This window comes from Euprymna scolopes, chromosome 30 (assembly GCF_053919585.1).
Source record: "Euprymna scolopes isolate OS-2025 chromosome 30, ASM5391958v1, whole genome shotgun sequence".
In the NCBI taxonomy this organism is placed as follows: domain Eukaryota; kingdom Metazoa; phylum Mollusca; class Cephalopoda; order Sepiida; family Sepiolidae; genus Euprymna; species Euprymna scolopes.
In genome coordinates this window covers 5,479,959-5,499,858 of record NC_136511.1, presented here as the reverse complement: position 1 = coordinate 5,499,858, position 19,900 = coordinate 5,479,959, and the positions used below count along the sequence as shown (strand labels likewise).

At 32.0% G+C, this 19,900-nt stretch overlaps 1 protein-coding gene across 2 annotated transcripts in view; it reads left to right on the top strand.

The window, feature by feature from the left end:
- The window catches only part of LOC145254577 (uncharacterized), a 44,652-nt gene extending 25,577 nt beyond the window's left edge, over positions 1-19,075 (top strand). The window contains exons 2-3 of one of the 2 annotated variants that reach the window (XM_080113187.1): positions 8,288-8,523; positions 18,207-19,075. In XM_080113187.1, coding sequence (XP_079969313.1) covers positions 8,337-8,523; positions 18,207-18,382 — 363 coding nt within the window. In that variant the 5' untranslated portion in view covers positions 8,288-8,336 and the 3' untranslated portion in view covers positions 18,383-19,075. The remainder of the gene's footprint in view (positions 1-8,287; positions 8,524-18,206) is intronic. The other variant, XM_080113185.1, reaches the window with a different exon arrangement.
- Positions 19,076-19,900: the final 825 nt, after the last annotated feature.

Sequence of the window (19,900 nt, the reverse complement as noted above, 5' to 3'; positions counted from 1 at the left end):
AGGGGGACAACTGGAGATCGTTTTTTACGATGGTTCTCATCGAGGTCACGCTCACATTCATGTCTTTAGCCATTTGTCTTACAGATCTCTTCGGGTTCCTCCTTACCCTCTCTCGGACAGCTTTAATTACCTTCCTTATTCGAGCAGTGCGAGGTCTTCCACTCCTAGGACGGTCTTCAGATGTACCAAGTTCCTTAAATCTGTTCATAACATGGTACACGGTGAATTTAGCCACTTTCAAGAGCTTAATAATCTCTGAGTTTGTCCTTCCCGCGCAATGAAGCAGAATTATGGCCTCTCGTTTGCTCATTTTTCTGAAAGTTTAAACAAAATTATTTTAATATTTTTGTTGAAAATAATTAGATCAATAGTTAGACTAAATACTTACTTTATTCGAAAAGAGAAAAAGTGATTTTAACAATATTTAATTTGAAAACTAAAAATTGTCCAAGGACTTTCTGTTCACCCTGTATATACATATATATATATATATATGTATATATATATATATATATATATATATATATATATATATATATATACATATATATATATATATACATACATATATATGTATATATATGTGTGTATATATATATATGTATATGTATATATATATATGCATATATATATACATATATATGTAAATATATATATGTATATATATGTATATATATATGCATATATATGCAAATATATATATGTATATATATGCATATATATGCATATATATATACATATATATATGTATATATATATATATATATGTATATATACATATATGTATATATACATATATGTATATATATATGTATATATATATATGTATGTATATATATATGTGTGTATATATATATGTATGTATATATATATATATGTATATATATATGTGTGTGTGTGAAAAAAAAATTATAATTTCCTTTCGTCCCATTTTCGCGATGTTAAAGACTAAAAAAAAAAAAAAAAACCCGTACTATAAAATTTACTTTTTAATTAAAAAAAAAAAGTGGTCGTAAAAAAATGTAGAAAGAAAATTGGCACATGTTCTTTTTTAAATATTTTCATCCAATGTAAATATCGTTTGTTCATTGATTTTAGTGTCGCAAAAAATAAAAATTATGGTATGAAAACAAAAACGATTCTCTTAATAGTCGCGTACAGTTTGTATGATTAATGTTTTCAACTTGTTTACAATTTCCCTACAACTATCGTTGTATTTTCATTTTTTGTAATGTTAAAAACTAGATGTTGGGGTCATAATTAAATTATTATAAACTTTGTTACAGTAAAAAGAAATTTTCTTTTTAAATATCACCGCAGCAAAACGCAGCATTCTTGTTTTATTAAAGAGTTCCATTCTTTTACATTTTTTATAAACCTTACAATAACATTTACTTTTTAATAATAATAATAATAATAATAATAATAATAAAAAAAAAAAAAAAAAAAAAAAAAAAAGCCGCAGCTTCTTTTTTAAATATTTTCATCTAATGAAATTATCGTTGGTTTTCACATTAAAACAGAAGCGATTCTCTTTATAGTCGCGTAAAGACTGCATTTTGTATTAAAATAATTTTCCACTTGGTTAAATTAAAAAAAAAAAATCTTCGCAGCTTTCTTTCTTTTTTTTTTGGGGGGGGGGGGGTTGAATTACTGTACACATAGATTCGAAAAAGTTGTCAAAAAACAAATATATAACAAATAAATGTTATCAAAGGCAAGATAAGTTACTTTTCTACCAAACTGGATATATTTTTTGTGCTTTTATTCAATGTAACATGTTTATTCAGCTTGAAAAACATACAGTCTTTACCGATGTATTGAAAAATTCAAAATGGCGCCCAACACTCACTTTAACATAGTAAGTTTGGGAAAATGTGTTATAAATAATAAACTAGACAAAATACTATTAAAAAAACACCGAATATATGTCAACTTATGTCACGGTAACATATAATGAGCGAATTTCTAACAGTATTTTGTCTAGTTTATTATTTATAACATCTTTTCCTGAACTTACCGTGTTAAAGAGAGTGTCGACCGCCATTTTGAATTTTCCAATACATCGGTAAACACTGCATGTTTTTCGAGCTGAATAAACATGTTACAGTGAATAAAAACACGAAAAATATATCCAGTTAGGTATAAAAGTAACTTATCTTGCCTTTGATAACATTTATTTGTTATATATTTGCTTTTTGACAACTTTTTCGAATCTATGTGTATAGTAATACAACCTTCCCCCTTTTTTTTTTTTTTTTAATGTTTTGATTTAATAAAAAATATCGTCAGATCGAACGTCCTAAATTATGAGCTGTAAAATGAACGAATCTTTTTAGTAAATAAGAGTCGTGTCCCTTTGCACAATGACAAATTATATAACCGCGCCCAAATGCCATACCGGGCGCTTACGGCAACAAAAACTTTAATCTAGGGGAGATAACCAGCATAAACATAAAATGGCAAAGTATAATTTGGGACGCTAAATATAATCTATGGAACAATGAAAAAAAAAAATGTTAAAACACACACACACACACACACGCGCGCGCGCGCGCGCGCTACATGAATACTTAGGTGTATCAGAATTTTTGTAGGATTTTTTGACACCCCCTAACACGAAACTGCGAATAATATACATAAAAAAAAAACTCGTAATTTCTCTTTTAAAAGTGGGTTGTTTATTTTCTTTATGGATTATACTTTTAAAATAAACTATTAAAGTTGTTTTAAAAGTAATAGAAATTTGTATTTTTTATTTAAAAAAAAAACTAATGAAATTAATTGAATTTTACGAGTTCAGTATTTTTCAATTTTTAAAATTTAAAAATCTATCAAAATTTTTCTAATGATTCTATTTTTACGATATTTTCAGGGTCAATGTGAAATTTTATGCTCTTTCCAATAAACTGAATATAATATTTTAGACAAACGTTTTTTTTTAAATTCACGTCTCCCCCATTTTCAAGTGTTAATTTACTCACCAAAGTGTTATATATCACAAATTGAAGATAAAAGATCAATAAATAATATATTCAAATTTAAAACAAAAAAAGTAGTGTTTTTTAGAAATTTACCTGTAAAGTCCGAAGTTTAAAACCTTTTTTTTTTTTAACCACGTTATTTGTTTTTTCTTTTCTTTTGTTTTTTAATGAAACCTTGGTCCTTGATCCTTTAATTAAAAAAAAGTTAGCGCTTGAATTACATTTTTCGAGTAGTTATAAGCTTGGAAAGACAGGGGGTTGAATTAATTCACGCCTTCCATTTTGAGATGTCTATTAAAAAGTAAATAATTAATTTACTCACCAAAGTCTTATATATCACAAATTGAAGATAAAAGATCAATAAATAATATATTCAAATTTAAAACAAAAAAGTAGTGATTTTTTTAGAAATTTACCTGTAACCTTCGAAGTTTAAAACCTTTTTTTTTTTTTAACACGTTGTTTTTTTTTTGTTTTTATGAAACCTTGGTCCTTGCTCCTTTAATTGAAAAAAAAAAAAATAGGGCTTGAATTACATTTGTCGAGGAGTTATAAGCTTGGAAAGACGGGGTGGAATTATTCAATATTTTTCACGAAATTTCTAACACACCTAAATTGAATACTATAGCCGAGTTCTGGAAATTGTCGTAAGAGTTTACGAGAAGGAAACAAGTTAGCAATTAAACTATACCTGAATGAGATTAGGAATCAATTTTTACGGTATGTTTTGTTTATTCAATTGCTAGATGAAACTACAGAATAGTTAATAAAAAACAAAAAAAAAACCCTAAAAACAAACAAACAAACAAACAAAAAAGAAAAAACTCCCTACCCATGTTAAAATGGATTTCGAAATAACGTTATTGTTTCAGCACGGTATGTTCTCTGCAAGAGTACCATTTTTTTATTTAAATAAACATCACAATTTTTCAGTACTTTTTTGCTTGCCTGAATAATTCTGATTAATTTCCTCTTTTCTTGATATAATAGTAACGAGGCCAAAGATTCTGTGTTTCGCATGTCCAGATAAACAAGTGAACTATATAAACTTTAAACTTTAATCATAGCCAGAAATTGATAGTTTAAATACTTCAACATTTCCTTCAAATGGCAAAGTAAACACACTTTCCCCGTTGTTGTTGTTGTTATTATTATTATAGATTAAAAAAAAAAAAAGAAAAAGAAAAAAAAAAAGCCTGACGATAACTTTTATTTTCCTAGGCGAAATTTATGTGTGATTTTGAAGCCTTTAAACTGTCAATTTCTGACCGATATCAAAGTTTAAACACAAATATTAAATATTGTACTTCATTTGTACCATGCAAATAAACACTTGTTGGGCGGATTCATTAGATTTTTTTACGATTAAAATAAAGAAAAACAAATTTCTTATTCTTAAATAATAGTTTTTGATCCCCTGCCAAAAGACACATCCGAAAATTGTTGGGGACGAGAACTGAGATGTCTCACCTTCATCTCATAGAATTCCTTTGGCGGAAAATGGAGAAGTAAGTATTCCTCCAGTATAATTATTGCCATCAAGGAGTGATGTATTCTTATTTTTTTTTTTAAATAACAAGTTTTTTTTTTTTTAAATAACAAGTTTATTTATTTTTTGTCGACTAATTAACATCGTTTCATTATAACAGGTTGTTTACTTTTGTGTACGTTAATTAATGTGCGTCCCAAATTATACCTTGCAAAATGTTTTTTTTTTTTGTTGCTCTGTTTATGCTAGTTATCTCCCCTGGATCGGAGTTTTGTTGCCATAAGCGCCAAAGTCCCTCTCTCAACACACAAAATCATTTGCTTAAAAAGAAGCTTAAGAGATTTTTTTACTTGAGGATCATCACTTATCAAGGCCTGGAGGCCACTCAAGATTAAGGGTTAATAAGTGTTAGGTAGATGGTGAGACAACGCCATGTTTATCAGCAATGTTGGATAATTCCCCCTCCTCTATCTGTGCCTAAACTTGAACGTGGATTCTATGAACAGGGGTTCTTTCTTAGAACTGCACGCCTGTGAAACTGTTCCGTTTTCCTGCTTTCCAACTGACTACAATATGGTTGTCTTCAAGTCCAACATGAACAAATTCTTGATGAGCCATCCCCTTAAGTAATCCAATTTACCAAATTTTCACTAATAATGACATGTTTCCCTTAACCACTGTACACTCATTAACCATTATCCTCGAGTGGCCCCCAGGTCTTGATAAGTGGTGACTCCTTTGTAAAAAAAAAAAAAAAAAAATGTAGAAATTAATTTAATATAAGGGAAATGACCGCGATAAAATAAACGAAAATTTCGGAATTATCTCCCTTGAATAATTAACCGCAAGCAGTTTAGCTACTAGGTGAAATAATAAAATTGTCGCCATAGAAAAGACGACATGATTTCATTTCCGTTTGATGAAAACCGTTGTTTTTTCTTTTGCAGACCATCTACTAGTTGGCCAATTATGTACAAATCCCAGGAGCGATAGGAGCCTTCCAATATGTCTGAAAGTGACGCAATACTCAACGAGCGATTTTGGAGATGCACCGGCACCGCTGTAGTACGCTGTAGGCGGCGCTGTACAACTCATGCTCTCTAGCGATCCAGTTTTGGAGATGCGCCGCTGTAGCAGTGTCAGAAAATCGCCATTAAAATGCGTGATGAAAACTTGAATATTTAGATTTACTATCTTTCGAAGCTTATAACTACTTGAAAAATGTAATTTAAACCCTAATTTTGTTTTCAATAAAAGGAGCAAAGACCAAATTTTAAAATAATAAAAGGTTTAATAGCAAAAATATGCAATATTTGTTCTTGTAAATCGGTTTTCTTTAAAAAAGATTTAAAGAAAATCAACAAATTTTAATTTACTTCGAATATAATTAGTCCTTGCACAGAATAACAATAACAAAGACTTTTGCTGGCGAGGACTACTACTGACCGTAACCAGTTATACAGTCCTTTAGAAAATTTCATTTCTATTTTTCTCATTATGCACTGAATATTTGTTAATGAAACCTATATGAAATATGTTCCTTATTAAATTGTAAAGATTTTCTATTCTGAAAGAAGTTTCAAAAAATTTAATCTAAAAAAGTTATTTTAAAGTTTTTGCTAAAAAAAAAAAAAATCAGATTTTCTCATTATTCAGACCTGTATTACAGAAAGGGAGTTGCAAAAAAATGAGTTGTGGTGTGAGGAGAAATACAAAGTGGAACAGAGAGAATATTCAGACCTGTAATAATACAAAGAGGGGGTTGCAAAAAATGAGTTGTGGTGTGAGGAGAAATATAGACTGAAATAGAGAGAAGGAGAGTTTTAAAATATAATCTTTAAAAGATAAGATACAAGTTAGAAAAGCATTTCATCCAAGGCATGAAAATTGTTAAACAAAATGTTTTTACTATAGGCTTTAAAAATAAAGGTACAAGATTCAATTTGAAATTTATCTATCTTCAAAGTGCACTTTTATAAATTTTACAAAGTAAGGTATAAAAATTTAATTTAAATTGAATCAAAAAATTACCTTGGATTTATTTTATGTAATGTACATTTTGGTGCACTTTAAAAACATTATCTTTCATCTAGCAATTAATGATATAGATATAAAATTTTCAATTATTTTTTTTAAAAAGTGCAACAGAATGTACATTACATAAAATAATTTGATTACTTATAAGACGATTTATGACAAATATTTGTTGCTATTGGATTTGAAGGCGATAATGTTATAATATGTAGGGAAGCAATTCCACAGAAATGTATTCTATAAATAAGAAACCCTTGCAAAGAAGCTCTGTCCATGAAATATTTGCTTGGTTCTAAGCACATGGAAAAAAGAAGAGAAAGTCTTTTTTTAGATTATGGTCGCTCGACGAGTTCTTGCTGTGAATGTATATTTTTTTGGGGAATCGCTCCAGAGAAGGCATGAAGCCCCTTGATCGTAAGAGCTAACAAGAACGAAAGATAATTATTGCTAAGAATGGGATGTCTATTTGCAGTAGTCTTAAAAATACCAAAAATTTAGGTAGGAGGAAGACAGTCAGTAGATAGAGAGTTCCACACGCTTGCAATTCTTGGAAGCTTCGACCGGTGTGAGGTCAGAAAGAAGTCCTTAAGCTAGAAGGGCTGGTAAAGGGAGATAAATGCTAATCAATCTATTTCATACTAAACATAACAATGTCTTCAAATCCTTCTTTAATGTTCTTGAAAACTCAAAGGTATGACGCTTCGGTTGAGGACGTCTTTTTGAAATTTGGAAGATATCAGTTCTCAGATATTTATTCTTAAATAGAAAATTGCTCCAGACAAGACGTGAAACCACCTGTTGTAAGGAGCTAATAAGAACGGAAGATGATTGTTGCAAAGACAGGAAATGCCTAATGCCCTTGGTCTTGAAAAGACCGGGGCTGTAGGTAGGAGGAAAGCAGTCCGCAGGAAGAGAATTCCACAAGTCTGCACTTCTTAGAAAGAAGCTACTGAAATAGGAAGTTGTATTACAATGACGTATAAAAACATCAAATTGATGAAGACCACTAGACCAATGAGTCAAACGAGCTGGAACAAAGGAAGCAGAGAATAGATCAAACAATTCTGAAGAACACATGTCATGGTTATATTTTTTTGTGTCCGTTCTATTGTCTGTTTTTCATTCTTTTCTTTTTGTTTATTCTATACTATCGGGGGTGGGTGGGTGGGGAGAGGCGCCTGGCTTTGCCAGGGCATAAAATACGCTTAAATATGATATTTTAACTTGTCCAGATTTCGTATATATCATAATAGTCGTGATTTCAAAAGTAAAAAATAAAGTATTTGAGTGCTATCAGCTAGAATCGTTAACCGAAAACAAAACTGTAGCATTCAAAGCTGGCCCAACGTGACACGCATATAAACTGATTAAAAATCAAACTGAAAAAATTAAGACTAGCAATATCACGTGAGAGAAAGAGAGAGAGAGAGAGAGAGAGGTTGAAGAGAATGGGTGACAATGTGACTAAATCAACTAATGGTTGACAGCCACATCGTCACGTGATCTGAGAGTCCAATAAAAACAGTCCTGAAAAAATCATGAGTTTTACCTGTCATTCTTTTTAGTTTTTGCTATTTTTTTTTTTTTTAATAAAAAAGTAAAAATGAACTGAACAGAAACCCAAAACAATTTTTCTTTATTTTAAATTAAAATCTTTGAAAAAATGTTATAGTTTTAATTTAAGGATATTTTTATAATTCAAAAATTTAAAAAAACAATTATTTCATTTAAAAAATTTTTTTTTTTTTCAATTTTTTATTAATCATTTATTATTTTTCAGAAAATACACACTTTGATTTTTATTACCCCTGTTTGAACAAGAAGCAAAAATGGCGGACTATCAAAGTTACAACAAATATAAACTTTTCACCATGTTAGATTCGTTCTTTATGGAAAAACAACAACAACAACAACAGCAGCAGCAACAAGAAGAAGAGGAAGATTTTAATTTCAGGCCGACATCAAAGAAAGATTTTAAACAAGGTTATCAGAAATCAAAAAATTCGTGTTCTAAAGGTAAATTTATCTTTATTTTTTAAATGGATCTATTAACTAGCAAGGATACCCGATGTTGCCCGGGATTGAATAATGATCAACGAATGTTTCACACTCACAAATTTTTTATTGTCATCAAAAATTGATGAAATCGACCATTTTTCAATCAAATCAATCGATTGCCTTCTCTAGTTGTGGACCAATCGTGGTGTATGAGGAGGAAGCTTCATATGCCTCCCTGCAGTGACTTAGTCCACAGTACGTTGTAGTCTACATTGCACTGTAGAGAACCTACTGTTGATTTTTATAAATTTGTTTTTATAAAGAATGGCTTGTATTAAAGTTTTAAATACAAGAGTCAAGTATCATTGTGCAATTATGCTTTAAACAGAAGTATTCATTTCGATCAAAGAACCTACTATTGATTTTATATGACGAACCTTTCTGCTTGTGTGGTAATAAAACTTCTCAAATGCACTTGTGATGTTAGGCTGTGTAAGGTGTTAACTTTGATCAAAATCGCCTGTTCCTTCTTTGATCGGATTATTCGATTATCACTTATCAATACTTATCGAAAACATTCCAATACAAAACCTATCTAAGAACACTGCCAGGCATATAAAGTATCTTCATGTGAAATTTCATAAAAATCGGCCCAGCCGTTTTCGAGTCCATAGGGAACGAACTCACACACAGAAACGAAGTTCATTTTTCATATTTACAGTCTTGTTTAGTCAATACATATACATAACCTCAGTTGAAATAAATTTGATTGGTTAAAATTATTGATGGGACGATTCCAATATTTTTCCTAATTCCAATACAATTATCGAGTTTTCTGATTTTCCGATTTTGATGCAAAATTTTGATTTCGATTATTTTAAAAATCTCTAAATATTGACCTATAAAGAATTTATAAAACAACATTTAGGATTACTACAAAAACACATATAATTTCACAAACGTAAAAATACACTTTATGGCTATAGATTTTAGTTTTACTGATAATTTAAAATCAATAAATATGGATCAGTTTATTATTAGAACCAGCAATGGTAAATTAAGTTCTAAGCAAATGCATAGAAAAACAAAATCTTTTTCATTTTTTAGTTATAAAAAAAAAAACATATTGTTATAAAACTCGATAATTTTTTGGAGACATTGTTAAAACGCAGAACTTCAGCTGAAATAAATTTAATGGGTTAGACTTCATAAACATTCGACTGGATATAACATTTTTACATATTTTAAACTTTTTTTTTTTCTTCCGATTACATGTTTAATAATAGAGTTTTACTCGGAAATACCCATTATTTAATATTAAAAAAAAAACAAAAACAAAACAAAACATAATCCCATTTTTGTTGCGTATTGCATTATACTGTCAGACGTCAAATTATATTATTACCAAAAACAAACCAAACAAAATAACTTTTTTCTTTTGTAGTTACTAGCAATGGGTGCCCGGCGTTGCCCGAGTGTTTGGAGGTGTATGCCGAGCAAAAAAAAAACAAAACAAAAAAACGGTCAATTTTTTAAACTTTGACCCCTATTATGACCCCTTAAAATTTATTGTTTTGTGCTCAAATCAAGTTATTAAGTTAGATCCATGTCCAAGGAACCTATATCTAAAATTTCAAGTGTTTAGACCGAAAATTGTCGGAGGAGTTTGGTAGAGTTCTCAAAGGTCAAATCGTTGAACTTTGACCCCTTAATCGCCAAATTTCTGGCCGAAAACCAATTACGTCGATTTTCCGAAATCTCAGTACCCTGTATATCAAATTTTGAGTCTTTAGACTTAAAATTGACAGAGTTATTGCGTAGGGAAATGTACACAGACACACACACACACACACACACACACACACACGTTCACTTTTATATATATATATAGATTAAAAAAAGGTATTGTTAAAAAATTCGATAATTTGTTGAAGACATTGTTATGTCTAACCTGTTTAAAACACAGAACTTCAGCTGAAATAAATTTAATGAGTTAAACCTTTCTTTTTCAGAATTACCATATAAATTTGTGTACAAGTCGAAATTCTGAGAGACGGTTTTAAGGTTATTTTTTTGAGGTCGACTTATACATAGGAAACGTTTTTGGAAATGTTGTTAAAGAGTGACTTTGCACTCGATCGTAACACCATTTTGTTTGTGCACTCAGTATATACCAGCAATCCTAGTAATTAATCGCACTCCTTCCGAACATTACTGCAGTGTGTTTGCCAGCATGTAAGCACATGTGCGGTTTTTCAATGGGAGGCTTAATAATAATTGAAATAGCTCTCGCAATGTTCACTCTCTAGACGTGGCTATAGGCCTAAGTTTGATAATAATATATTTGGTGATATGATATTTTTTTTAGTAGGTTAGGAAATGTAGTGTTTATGATATGTCGTTCTTCTCTAAGTTCAATAAGTTTTTACAATTTAATGAAACCATTTAATGGTACTTAACACATGCGCTCACTTTATTACAGTATATTATGGCTCGTGCAATGTATGTGTTTACGTTATTCTGGTACGTGACATAAATTATGTCTAAAAAACAGTAACTACGCCTGGAAGCTACAGCATGTCATTGATCAGAATGTCTGATTAGCAACCTTTGCATTTGTCGCATGCAAGTGTGTCGCGGGTTGGTTCTATACATGAAAATCAAATAGATCATGCTTGCATGAATGTACGTATTATCGCTTGCGGATACCGAGAAACAATTTATAATATATTTTTTTTTACAAAAGAAAAGAAAAACAAATAAAGGAAATTATCTGTGCAAGAAAGAGTCATAAGATGGACCATTTAACTTATCTAGAATCTACAGTCGACTTATACACAGATAATACCTAAAAAGACACAATTTTTGGTGTTAAAATGCACATCGACTTATACACAAGATCGACTTATACACAAGTATATATGTTAAATTTGCTCAATGCAATGCGAGTGAAATGTTAGCAACTGAAAAGATATTTGCTGACTGACGAGAAATCTTGCTGTCAGTCAAATACTACAGATGTTAGAACTTTCAGCCTGTTATAAGAATGGCCAATTTGTAGATTGACTTGAATTTTAAAAGATGTTGGGTACGTATAGCACTTAGTCTTCCTAAATTGTCATTCATCTTATACTGACCAGGAACAATGCCACTTAACTTTGATCTTACAAGGACTGTGTGCCAACATGACTACAGCTGTAAATGTAACCAATTGTATTGTCATTAGTAGCAGTAGTAATAGTAGTTATAGTAGTAGCAGTAACATAGTATTATAATTTTGACCCCTATCACACACCTGTCATGTCAGTGTCAGATGGTGAGTGGTAGTTGTGCTAAACGGTAGCTTGTAATTGGTTGTTTTTTATTCAAGCGCAGAACTTGTAAAAAAATGTATTATAAGTATGGTCTTGCATATGATAGATTTGTAGACTAATTTAAATTTGAAAAGATATTGGGTACATGCAGCACCTGGTCTTCCTAAACTATCACTCATCTTATACTGACCAGGAACAATGTCACTTAACTTTGATCATTTTACAGAAACCTGTGTGCCAAAATACACGGCCCTCCTTAATATTAAGACATATATTATGGAGGACGTTCAAAATGACTACAGCTATAAATGTAATCAATTCTATTGTCATTAGAAGTAGTAGTTATAATAGTAGCAGTAAAATAGTATTATAATTTTAACTCATATCAAACACCTCTTATGTCACATGGCATATGGTGAGGTGTTTCTGTACTAAATAGCAGCTTACGATTGGTTGTTTTTTTTATTCAATTACAAAGTATGTAAAAAATGCTAGAGCCTATTATAAGGATAGCCTTGCATAGGTTCGATTTAGAGATTAATTTAAATTTGAAAAGATATTGGGTACATACATCACCTGGTCTTCCTAAACTGCTACTCATCTTATACTAGCCAGGACCAATGTCATTTAATTTTGATCTTACGGGGAACTTTGTGCTAACATAAATACAGCCGTAAATGTACCCAATCGTATCGCCATTAGTAGTAGTAATCGTACTTATTTACAATGCCTCCCCACGGGACAGAGTTAGACATCAGAGTCGTTTTTTTTTAACGTGGAGAAAAGGTACAAAAATAAAAAATTTTCTCAGTCATGAAGGACTGCTCCCCCGCCGAAAGAGAACAAGAAATAGAAGTGCAGCATCTGGAGAACAGATTGTATTTATTTGCTTCCCCACTGAGCAAATTAGGCACAAGGCCGTTTTTTAATGTGGAGAGAGAGGGAGGGAAGGGAAAAGAGGACCAGCTCCCGATGGGTGGGAAATGGGAGTTGGATAGTGACAATTGATATGAAGGGTTGCCCCTACATTGATCAAGGTCTGATATGTGGAACTACTCCCACATATGGTCCTTGCTTGCAGTATCTGCCGGAACAGATACTACACTTTGATCTTCATATTTAATTTATTCCGTTTAAAGAAGAAATTACAATTTAAAAAATTCCAATATAAAATTAAAAAATTTAAAAAAGTAAAATCTCCAAAAGACAAAACAAACTTAGGCACAAGGCCCTATAAGATCTGGGGAGGGGAGTGTTGCAGGGTCTTTTGTTACTAAAGTGAAAATTGGAGTCTTTGGTGACTTTACTCTTGACTGGCAATATTTACCACAATACCTCATTCACTCTGTGGACTCTAAACTAACTAATGAAAACCCCAGCGTTTTTGTAAAAAGGATATATATACAATTTCTGTGTGTGTATGTGTGCATATTTTTTTTTGTTTTCTTGGCCAAAAGTCCAAGTAATTAAAAGTAGATACAACAAAAAAATAGTAGTTGTAGTTATGTGTCATATGGTGAGCGGTAGCTGTGCTACATAGTGGCTTGTGATGGGTTGTTATTTTTATCCAATCACAAGTGTGTAAAAAAATGGCTCTAATGTAATAATTTCCAGTAAAAGACATCGCTATTCTTTTCTGGTTCACTTAACTTTGGGGAACCTGTGTGTCAACACAACTACAGCTGTATATTTACCTAATTGTATCACCATTAGTAGTAGTAGTAGTAGTAGTAGTAGTATAAGAAAATAGTCTTATAATTTTAACACCTATTCCACGTCTTTTATGTCAAGAATGTCTTACACACAAGGCCATCCGTATAATAGGCCGAGAGATCTAACAAAGAGAGCGCTTGGTCATTGCAAGCCTTTGAAGTGTTGCCATATATGGTTGTGTCGTCTGCATAAATGTCTATGAATAATCTAAAATGTAATTTAGGAGATCATTGATGAGGATCAAAAACAGAGTTGAGCCTAGGATGGAACCCTGAGTGATGCCGGCATTGATACTATGAGCTTTTGATTTTTGCCCATGAACCACTACTCTTAAAAACCTATCAGAGAGAAGCCTCTGTTCAGTCTCGAAAGACAATGGATATCCCCTGTAAGGGTAACTGTGCATGTAATTATGAGGCAAGGGTTGCGCAATCTTCACCCACACTTCTCCTGAATTAGCACTTCTTGAGTCCAGTGGCAAGGAGAAGTCCAGGATCACCAGAAACAATGCCAAAATAAGCAGAGAGCCCATGCAGCACCTGGAATTCTTAAATGGTTACCCATTTTAGTACTAACCAGGCTCAACGTTGCTTAACTTTGGTGATCTAACAGAAACCAGCGTGTCAACGTAATTATGCTGTATATATCAATGAGAAAGGATATAATATTTGAGAGGACATTTCCAGTTATTTTGTAGCTGGAAATCTTGTAAAGTAGACCTTTATGTCATACTCCTATCAAAAACCTTTGATATGTCAAGACTAATAGCTTTAGAAATGAAGGCCCCCGTCAAGAGATTAACTAATCCTGCGTGATATTACAGTTAACACATCAGTTGTAGATCTAGCAGAACAGAAACCATATTACATGTCACTGAGCAGGTTATTTTTGTTGAGGTGGTTGACCACTTCTTTATTTAACACAGATTCCAGCAACTTACGCATGGCGCACACACCAGGCTCAACTTTGCTTAACTTTGGTGATCGCCACGCATATGGTTGACTTGTAGATTAATTTGAATTTGAAAAGATTTTTCTTGCACAAAGTATGTGCTCATAACAAATTGTCACCCATTTTGCACTAGCCAAGCTCAATATTGCTTAACTTTGAACCAGTGTGTCAACATGACTATAGCTGTATGCTGCATGATTGAAGGAGGCATAACAACTAAATTAAAGTTGAAAAACATTGTTGTAAATATACATAACCTCAGCTGAAATAAATTTGATTGGTTAAAATTATTGATGGGACGATTCCTATATTTTTCCTTATTCCAATATAATTAATTATGGATTCTTTTTCAATTCTTTTAAAATCTTGAAACATTGACCTATAAAGAATTTTCTTTTTTTTTAATTTTCAGATTACTGCAAAAGCCTATGTAATGTACACATATATTTTCGCAAACGTAAAAATACACTTATGTGGAGATGGGGTGGATGGTCTACATATTTTAGTTTTACTGATAGTTTAAAATCAATAAATATTTATCATTTCATCATTAATATGAGCAATAGTAAATAAAGTTTTAAACAAAAACAAACAAACAAAAAACACCGTTAAAAGAATCGTTTTTAGCATCGGAAAATAGTCACAATTTTTATCTGATTGTGATACGGATTACGATTCTCCAAAAAGTTTTAGTTTTTCGGATTCTCATTCTGGTTAATTATCTCAATGTTAATTTAAATTCATTTTCAGATATTTTCTCGCAGCAACGAAAGTAAAATTTTAGCAGCCAAATTGATATCTGACTGACTGAGAATATTGCTTTTAGTAAAGGATCATGCATGTTAACTTTCTAGGCCTCTTATAGAGATGGCCTTGATACTAGTGATGGGACGATTCCAATATTTTTCCTGATTCCGTACTAAATTACCAGTTCTAATACAATGACTGATTCCGATTCTTCTTAACTCTTTAAATATTCAATGATAGAGTTGTTATTTATTTAGGATTATCGTAAAAACTCATGTTACATGTTGCATATGTTTTTGCAAACATAAAAACACGCTTATGGAGGACGATCTATAGATTTTAGTTTTACTGGTATTTTAAAATCAATAAATATCGATTATTTTATCATTACTACCAGCAGTCGAAAATTTTGGTTTAAAAAAAAAAAACAAATAAAAAATACAATTAAAAGAATCGTTTTCGGCATCGGAAAATAGGCACAAATTCCGATTCCAATTCCATCAAAAGTTCCAATTTTTATGCTTTCCAATTTCGATTTATCGTCTTAACACTAAGACTAGTAAATTCGTTTAGTAATATTGTTGGCATTATCGATTTTTTTTTTTTTTCAGATAGTGAAGAGGAGTTTGATGCTGCAGAAGCAACAAAGGTTTAATCTTCTAATATCATATTGCTGTCTAGGCCTCTTACAGGGATGGCCTTGATTTTTTGATTTTTTTTTTTTTTTACACGGTGGTCACCACTTATTTATTAGCCACTCAGGGATAAGGGTTAATACTAATGATGGGAAAATTCCAATATTTTTCCCGATTTCAATACAATTACCGATTCCGTACTAAATTACTAATTCAGATACAATTGCTGATTCTTCATAAATTTTTAAATATTTAACTATAACATTGTTATTTATTTCGGATTATCAAAAAAAAAACACTTGTTGAATGTGTTTATATTTTCTTAAACATAAAAATATATTTGTGTGGGGATTATCTATAGATTTCAGCTTTACTGGTTGCTTAAAATCAATAAATATTTATTATTTAATCATTATTATCAGCAGTGAAAGATTTTGCTTTAAACAAAATCAAATAAAGAAAAACAATTATAAGAATCGTTTTTGGCATCGGAATACAAGCACAAATTTTTTCTGAATTCCGATATCGATTTCAATATCTCCAGAAGTTCGAATTTTTATGATTTCCAATTTCGATTTATCGTCCTAACACTAACAAATACGTTTAGTAATATTGAAATATATTCACTATGTTGGTATTATCGATTTTTTTTTTTTTTTTCAGATGATGAAGAGGAGTTTGATGCTGCGATAGTAACAAAGGTTTAATCGTCTGATATCATCAGGTCTAAGCCTGTCTTTAACACCCACATTACACATTCACTGTATCATTTTCGCATCATTTCTTTCCATGCAACGCATGTCCTCAACCCTCATCACATTGTGTACTCATGCCTAATAGATTCTTCCCAAATAGTCAAGAATAAAATTTAAGAACCAAATAAAATGCGATAAATAGCAGATCAGTAAAGCTCCTCCAACCTTTGCTAATTGCAAGCCTCCCACTGTTCCCCTGGTTTGCTTAGTACTTAAAACAACCTAAGTGGGAGTGCGGTTTATTGGGAAGACCCTTATTGCCATGTTATAAGAACATTCGAAAAAATAGTAAGCGAAACTATTACCAAAGTTTTTAAGCTGTTCATATCACATATATCTAAAGCAAATCTTATAAATTCTTCGGATGCTAAGCATTATTATATGAACCAACAGAAAGGCGAATAATAAGAGGGCACGTGACCTATATCGTCACTAACTGTGCATCTGTTGTTATCGTCTTACAAGTGCTTGCTACCTACATTTCTTTGGTTTGTTGGAGAGAGGAAGGTGGTCCGTCCCTTACCCACTCAAATGATAGGGAGAACACACATTTCCTTTAGAAAGTAAATAAAGTGGTACAAAAAACTTGAAATTATCTCGAGGGAAGAAAAACTGGATGCAATGGCTGTGCTGGTGACGATGATGATGATCGTGATTATGATGACGATAATGATGATTATTATTATTATTAGTAGTAGTAGTAGTAGTAGTAGTAGTAGTCGTATTTTGAATTCAGATCTTTGGTTCAAATGACAACTGCTCGTCTGAGCTCCAATCTATGGTCCTCCATTGTCAAACTTTCACAAAAAAAAAAAAAAACTCGGTTAGCTACAACCACTATCAACAATTTCATACACTCTCTATTTGTGTAAATAAAGTGTTACAAAAGTTTGAAATTATCTCGAGGGAAGAAAAACTGGATGCAATAGCAGCATTGGCAACGACGACGATGACAACAAGAACAACAATTATTATTATTGGTGGTAGTGGTAGTAAAATTTTAGCAGGCAAATGGATATCTGACTGACTGGGAATATTGCTGTCAGTAAAAGATTGCACATGTTAATGTCTCTAGGCCTCTTACAGGGATGGCCTTGATGTAAATACATCTAGTAATATTAAAATTAACGTTAGGACGATCAATGGGAATCAGAAAAATCGGAATTTTGGGGAGTATCAGAATCGGTATCTAAATCAGAAAAATATGTGCCTATTTTCCGATGCCAAAAACGATTCTTTCAATTGTCTTTTTTATTTTATTTTGTTTAAAGCAAAATCTTCCACTGCTGATAATAATAATAAAATAATAAATATTTAATGATTTTAAACAACCAATAAAACTAAAGTCCATCGGTCATAACCCCCCGTTCATACCCCCCCCCCCCCAAGTGTATTTTTGTGCCTGAGAAAATATTTCCAAATTTAACATGCGTTTTTTTACAGTAATCGAAAAAAAAAAAAAAAAAGATATCAACCTTATAGTTAAATATTAAGTGATTCGGAAAATCGGAATCAGTAATTGTATCGGAATCGGAAAAAAATGTTGAAATATATTCACTATACTGTTATTATTTATTTGTTTTCAGACAGTGAAGACGAGTTTGATGCTACGATAGTAACAAAGGAATATCAGAACGAAATAATGGCTCGAGCAGCATTAAAAGATGAACTGAAAGCCCGCAAAAAGGGTCGGAAGAATTCAAGACGTTTTCACTCGAAGCCCACCAAAAACGCTTTTCGTGCCGATATGAAATGGAATTAAATAAACTTTGGACCAATACTTCCGGCACCGACACCTTTTCTATCTAGACAAATAAACTTATGAGACAACTTAACATGTGTCTGTGTTTCTTGTGTCTGTGTAACTTACACATTAATAATTTTTATGTTTTACTTACCCACTCCTTCCGCTCCATTATCATCACTTTTCTGGCGCTTTTTGCATAAAAAGTCATTAGAGAAAGGGAGATAACTCTATTTGACAAAGAGATTCGTTAGTATTTTTGGACAAAGTAGAGAATATAGATCCCAACCAAACAAACACAAGAACAGATTTCGGTCCACACCTCTCGAAAATTAAAAAGTTTTGTAATTATATAAACATAGTCTAAATAAAATCAATCTTGATTAGGAATAAATAATATAACTTGTTTTTAATATTAATTTTAATAAAAATATCAAAGTTGTGTAAATATTAAAAAAAAAAAAAAAGAAAGAAGAAAAGGTACTTGTGCAATGCATAATTTGAACCAGACGTAACTCAGGGTCCGATCAGCTTTGCTCGGAACATGACGTCATACGCTTGGGTTTGATTGTAATGTGACGTAAGACGTCGATCAGTCAATTAACGCACTGCAAAGTAGCAGACGAACTTTTCGAAACAAAAATTGGAAGGTAATAAAAATCATTAAATTCATTAAGCAGCACACACCTGTAACAGTCCTTTTCTGAAAACTGTGTAAACAAAAAAAAAAAAACAAAAAAAAAAAAAAATGAATGTCTTCAGTTTGGTAAAAATATTGGATAACGCCGGAACAAGCGGTCTCATATTGTCAAGAAAAAAAAATTGCTGAAAAAAAAAAAAAAAAAAAATAGCAAAAAAACAAAACAAAAAAAAACTGCGTTTACTGTGACGAGAAGTGCATCAATGCATCATCGCCAAAAGAAGATCTGAGAAGGATGGATGAGTGGGTGGAACGCACGCGCACGCATTGCGCCCCTAACCAACCACCCCATATTAAGAATGGCTTTCGGAATAGACACCCTTCCCTAACCTCCCCATGTTAAGAACGGCTTTCGGAATAGAAACTCCTCCCCAACATCCCCATGTTAAGAACGGCTTTCGGAATAGACACCCCTCCCCAACATCCCCATGTTAAGAACGGCTTTCGGAATAGACACCCCTCCCCAACATCCCCATGTTAAGAACGGCTTTCGGAATAGACACCCCTCCCCAACATCCCCATGTTAAGAACGGCTTTCGGAATAGACACCCCTCCCCAAGATCCCCATGTTAAGAATGGCTTTCGGAATAGAAACTCCTCCCCAACATCCCCATGTTAAGAACGGCTTTCGGAATAGAAACTCCTCCCCAACATCCCCATGTTAAGAACGGCTTTCGGAATAGACACCCCTCCCCAACATCCCCATGTTAAGAACGGCTTTCGGAATAGACACCCCTCCCCAACATCCCCATGTTAAGAACGGCTTTCGGAATAGAAACTCCTCCCCAACATCCCCATGTTAAGAACGGCTTTCGGAATAGAAACTCCTCCCCAAC